The sequence below is a fragment of the Centropristis striata genome, chromosome 20 (assembly GCF_030273125.1).
Source record: "Centropristis striata isolate RG_2023a ecotype Rhode Island chromosome 20, C.striata_1.0, whole genome shotgun sequence".
Classification (NCBI taxonomy): domain Eukaryota; kingdom Metazoa; phylum Chordata; class Actinopteri; order Perciformes; family Serranidae; genus Centropristis; species Centropristis striata.
This window is the reverse complement of record NC_081536.1, coordinates 27,474,626-27,480,187: the sequence shown is the minus strand read 5'-3', so window position 1 is coordinate 27,480,187 and position 5,562 is coordinate 27,474,626. Positions and strand designations below refer to the sequence as shown.

General features: G+C 39.8%; 1 protein-coding gene across 1 annotated transcript in view; it reads left to right on the top strand.

The window, feature by feature from the left end:
• Positions 1 to 5,562, top strand: part of polr1c (RNA polymerase I and III subunit C) — a 7,330-nt gene extending 1,768 nt beyond the window's left edge. The window contains exons 3-7 of the mRNA XM_059358804.1: positions 840 to 971; positions 1,170 to 1,322; positions 2,689 to 2,838; positions 4,376 to 4,492; positions 4,931 to 5,562. Of these exons, the coding sequence (XP_059214787.1) occupies positions 840 to 971; positions 1,170 to 1,322; positions 2,689 to 2,838; positions 4,376 to 4,492; positions 4,931 to 5,049 (671 nt within the window). The 3' untranslated portion in view covers positions 5,050 to 5,562. The remainder of the gene's footprint in view (positions 1 to 839; positions 972 to 1,169; positions 1,323 to 2,688; positions 2,839 to 4,375; positions 4,493 to 4,930) is intronic.

Genomic DNA, 5,562 nt, shown 5'->3' with positions numbered 1-5,562 from the left:
TGGCAGCCTACATGCCCCCCGTACCCTGTAGATGGTTATTTTTAATTTGCTAATACTCAAGAGACAAAAGTAAATAAAATTGTATTTGGCAACTGTTGAGACTTAGCCTGGGTATACCTAACTAAAACTAACAAAATAACAAAAACTATAACTGAAAAACATTTTCGTTAACTGAAATTGAAATAAAAACGAGAGTTTTTAAAAAAAAATGATAACTAACTGAAACAGTATTGTGTGGTTACAAACTAAAATTATAGTGAAAATGTCTTTCGTTTTTGTCTTTCGTCATTTTTTTTCATACATAATCCAGTATTTCTATTTCTCCACTGCTGAGTGTTTGTATTCCTGCTTCCAGGAGAAGCGCGAGTGAAATTACAGTAATGACACCATATTTGCTGTAAAGAGCAACTTCTCAGCTGTCAGAAAACATAGGAAATTTTCCGTTAGTGTAATCCATTCAGTTATTACGGTAATCTGAAGTGCGCTTGAGCAAACGTGTCGCCGGCGCAAAACTCTGTAAACTGGATGTTGGATTAGCCGAAGGAAAGAAAAAGGCAAAATTTATTGTGACCTCTTTGAATGTGGCACCCAACATATAGCCCATTTCAAATAAACTAAAACTAACACTAAAACTAATAAAAACTAAACTAAAACTAAGCATTTTCAAAAAATAAAAAATAAACTAAAACTAGCAAACGCACTCTAAAAACTAACTGAATTTGAAAACAAAAATTCACAACGAAATTAAAACTAATGAAAAATCCAAAACTATTATAACCTTGGCCTGCAGTAGAGAATTCAGTAGAGTTGACCCTGTTTGGTTGTGCTTTTTATTTCAGGTGAAGAGTCTGCAGAAGAAGAACCTTCGGAAATAGATACAATTCAGCTGCAACTGAAGGTTAAATGCAGCCGGAACCCTCGAGCCAGCAAAGACTCCTCGGACCCCCGAGAGCTCTATGTGAACCACATGGGTGAGTTCAGCTGACAGTGAATGAATGAAGAATCACTGTATTGTTTGCAAATAGATAAACAGTATCTGTGATTATTGAATATCATCAGGGGAAAGAATTTTTTCCAAGGGAGTGAAAAGGAAGTAAAGAATATCCCTGTGTAAGTTCAAACATATATGTGATAACTTTTCCTCCCCGTCCCGTGCTGTCTTCCATCAGTTTATTCCAGGGACATAAAGTGGGTCCCCATTGGGAACCAGGCCGATGTGTTTGCAGACTCCGTCATTGGACCCGTACATGACGACATCCTCATAGCTCAGCTACGACCAGGACAGGAGCTGGACATCGTCATGCACTGTGTGAAAGGAATTGGTAAGAGCTCTTTAATGTCTGGATGAGAGACCAGCCAGCTCAGTGCAGAAAAAACACACATGGGAAAAGAAAACAATCTAATGCTGGGCTTACTCCAAAAGATTTCCACAGTCCAAGACTAAAAACTCTGCTCTGTTTCATATCAGTCTTTTCCTAGTCTTGGGTTTGGATCATATCAAACATGTTTGATATTATCTCAAGTCTCAGTGACGTAACACAATCACCAACCAATAGATGAGCGGGGGAAAGGTCCCCAGTTCCAGACCGGCCAGTAAAACCACTTCCACAGGAAAAAGGAACATCACAATAATGCTAGTAAGCTCAGTCCTAAATAAAACATATAGTGATGTCATATATTTACATTTTTGGGAGTGCTGTTTCTTAGTAAAGAGAATAGTAAGGAGACCCAGTTAAAATGTATAAATAAATGTATGTATACATAAATAAGTCATAAATAATGGATGACTAATGTATGATTAACTAAATTAAAGTTAATAGAGCTGATAAATATAATTATTCAATTAAACAAATTATAATTAAATAGGACATAAATGTATATCATGAATTCATTTCTAAATGTTCCTTTCCTTTATTCTTCCTTATATCTATTTTTACTGTAAAATAGTCAACTTTTCATGTCAGAAAAACAGAAACACTTTTTCAGCTTTGTGAGGGGCATTTTGTGGCGTCTCCTCTTCATTTTTTTTTTTTTTTTTTTTCAACACAAACCACTGCACACACTCGAGCAGCTGGAGCCAAAAGCTGCTTCTCCTCCAGTTGTAAGTTTTTACTAAGAGCATGATGGGAAAAAGATTGCATGGTAGGAAAAAAAATGCTAAAAGAATCTAGTTGTAGTCTTGTAAATAGTTACCCTGCAAGATTGACAGTCAGTCTAAAATCTCAGTGTGAGACTAGGCTGGGACTAAAAACTCTCAACACTTGTCTTTAGATGTGAGCAGGTGTGAGCTGATAGTCTTCCAGGAGTCTTTTCCAAATCTTTTCAAAGTCTTCTGATGTACAGGTAACATAAAACGTTCATTGTGGACCTGAGATCTCTGATAAAATAAAGTCTCTTAGCTCTACACCTCCTTCAAATGTCACCACTTTTTTCAAGTGCTTTCAACAAAGATATATGCTATTGTGATGGAATACGTCATTTATAAAGTTTGATGCTTATGTTTCATATACTTTAAATATTTGTAAAACTATCCAGCTCATCGCAGAGGGACACCTGTCACTTTAACTTGCTCCCTGCTTCCACAGAACTTCCATAATCCATGCACTGATCATATTATCAGTTCAACAACCCTCACATTTTCTCATCAATATTTTTACTGCCTGATATTGAAGAGTGTTCTTTCTACAGGTAAAGACCATGCCAAGTTCTCTCCAGTGGCCACAGCCAGTTACCGCCTCCTCCCAGAGATCACCCTGATGGAGCCAGTGGAGGGAGAGGAGGCCGAGTGCTTGAAACGTTGCTTTTCACAAGGAGTGATAGGCATAGAAGTTGTTAATGGTAAGAAAGAGCTAACCTCAAGAATCTGAAAACAATGGTGAAACGGCTAATTACACAAGCTGTTAGTTCCAGCTGGTACAGTCTTCCTTTAGCTAGAGGCCGGCTTCATAGAACAGATGCCTCGGCACACAGTGGCCCTCATTTATCAAACAAGCGTATGACAGAAAGTGAGCGTAAAGTGGGCGTAAGATAATTTCTACGCAAGGTTTGGCATTTATCAATTTGGACGTGAGCGGAGGGTACGATCAGATCTCACGTCTGCTCTCAGCTCGTGTATTTGAGTCAGCGTGAAGTCCACACGTCTGAGTCAGAGAATTGAGAGTAACACCAGTGATTGATCAAATTCTCTTTGGTCTGACAGACTAGATCAGGGATGGGCAACAGGGGGCCCGGGGGCCACATACGGCCCGCACCCTGACTTGAAGTGGCCCTCAGAACAGCTAGATGCATTTGAGCATGAAATCTCAAAAGTGCAGTGTAAAAATGCATAAATTACTTCTAGCAATTAATGTTAGTCTGCTGTTCTTGCACTGAAAAAGAAAGAAAATACAGTTAGTTATTTTTTATTTGCTTCAAACCTTTTGTATTCCTATTTATACTGTTAAACATGAATTTGAGCATGAAATATGTTAAGTTACTAGCCTGGCTAACACCAGACCAAATGTCATTTGAGATTTGGTCTGGACACCTACAATGGTGGAGGAGGCGTGGTTTACGATCCTCCGGAGCCGTTTATTGGGCGCTTGTAGGTAGCTCTTAGCCAATCAGATCAGTTATACCAGATGACGTAGTAGAGCTACAGAAATTAATGTTTGTTGTGTGTGTGTCTGTGAGAGAGTGTTGTTTGCTGCTTTGCTTCTCCAGTTCTCGCTTTCTGCAAGATTATTTATTTTCATGCTTTTTCCCCCTCATGTCATTCAGCCACACACATCCACTGTTTTTATGGGCAATAAACAAGCTGCTGCGGGTCTCTCGGCAGCTCCGCTGTCCCCCGGCTTGTAGCGGTGACCGGCGGTCTCGCCGGCTCGGCGCTAATCACCGGCGAGACCACTACCGGTGATCTCGCTACAAGCCGGGGGACAGCGGAGCCGCCGAGAGACCTTTCGCCTTTCAACTTTCGCTCTAAACTATTTAAAACACCATCTACAGCTAAAGAGAGTTTCGCGTCTGCAGCAGCCATGTTGGATCCGGAAAACTACAAGCTTCCAAGTGCCGAGCCGTCCCTCCTCGCTCTGTGATTGGATCCCTAAAACAGGGCTAAGCAACCTTCCCGGTTGCCAGCCTGCCTGGAGGGTCGAAATTAAATTTGAGCGCGCAAGGCAGTCTGGGTATACCCAGGCTATTAAGTTACTGCAATGTTAACATATTTAAAATTGCAGTTTCATCATATCTGGTTAAGTGCGAGATGTGGCTCTGTGGTAGTGTCAATGAAAAGTTGTGGCTCCCTGCAGCATTTAAGTTGCCCATCCCTGGACTATAACAGCCAACCAGGAGGTGTCAGTCCCTAAATTCTCTAAATGTAGTCATCTGTCCACAGGGAAGAAGGTTGCCAAAGTACTCAACAGTCGTTTGGATACATGCAGCAGGGAAGTCCTCCGACACGATAACCTGAAGAATGTGGTGAAGCTTGGAAGAATACGAGACCATTTCATCTGTAAGTTCATATATACACTATATTAGTTTTATTGTATTGTAATGGGGTATTTGTTGGTGCCAGATTCAATAAGGTCACAATAAATGTTGCCTTTATTTCCTTTGTCTGATCCATCTCAGCCACAATAAGTTTATTAAGTCATAAAACCAAAAAGATCAACCAAAAAGGTTTATGTATGAAAAAGTTGACAAAGACAAAAACGAAGGACATTTTCACTATAATTTTAGTTGGTTTTATTTAGTTTTGTAACCACAAAATACAGTTTCAGTTGGTTATCTTTTTTTTTTAAACTCTTTTTTATTTTTATTTCAGTTAACGAAAATGTTTTTTCAATTCTAGTTTTTGTTATTTTGTTAGTTTTCGTTAACTGTAATAACCTTGGTTTGAATTGTTGTAGGTATACTGGTGTCAGTTGATGGATCTCTTCCTCTTTTACAGTTACTGTGGAGTCCACTGGCATCCTACCCCCAGATGTTCTTGTCACCGAGGCCATAAAAGTCCTCATGGCCAAGTGTCAGAGGTTTCTCAATGAAATGAACTCTACTAACATGGAGTGAAGTAATGACTGAACATGCTCACAACCACCACACTGTGTCTGACTGGTATTGTTGATAGTTTACTCTCAGTGGATCTGTTGAAACTTGTTGCATTGATAAAAACCTACACTGATGGATAAAAGAAGAGATTCCACGCGGTTGGATGGCGTCTAGTCATTGGTGAACAACACATGCTCGGAAAAATCTTCTCTGCACCTCCCGAAAGGCTCAAAAGGTGGTTCACGATCACAGAACACCTCAGTTCAATCTGACGGAGTGTGCCCAAAGAGAACCTGATTGGAAACCTTCCCCTTTATTTCTTGTGCTGCCTGGTCTCACAGCTCCAGTTACTCTGCACATGTTTCACCCTCCTTGAATTAAACCTATTGAATCTAATAAAAGCATCACCAATAAAATCCACATGTCCTCATATACTGTACAGGTTTTTGTATGAATAGCTGCTCATAAAAACACAATGCTACCAGATATTACCGGACAATCTGTAAAATCAATAAAGACTCTTCTTGAAGTTAA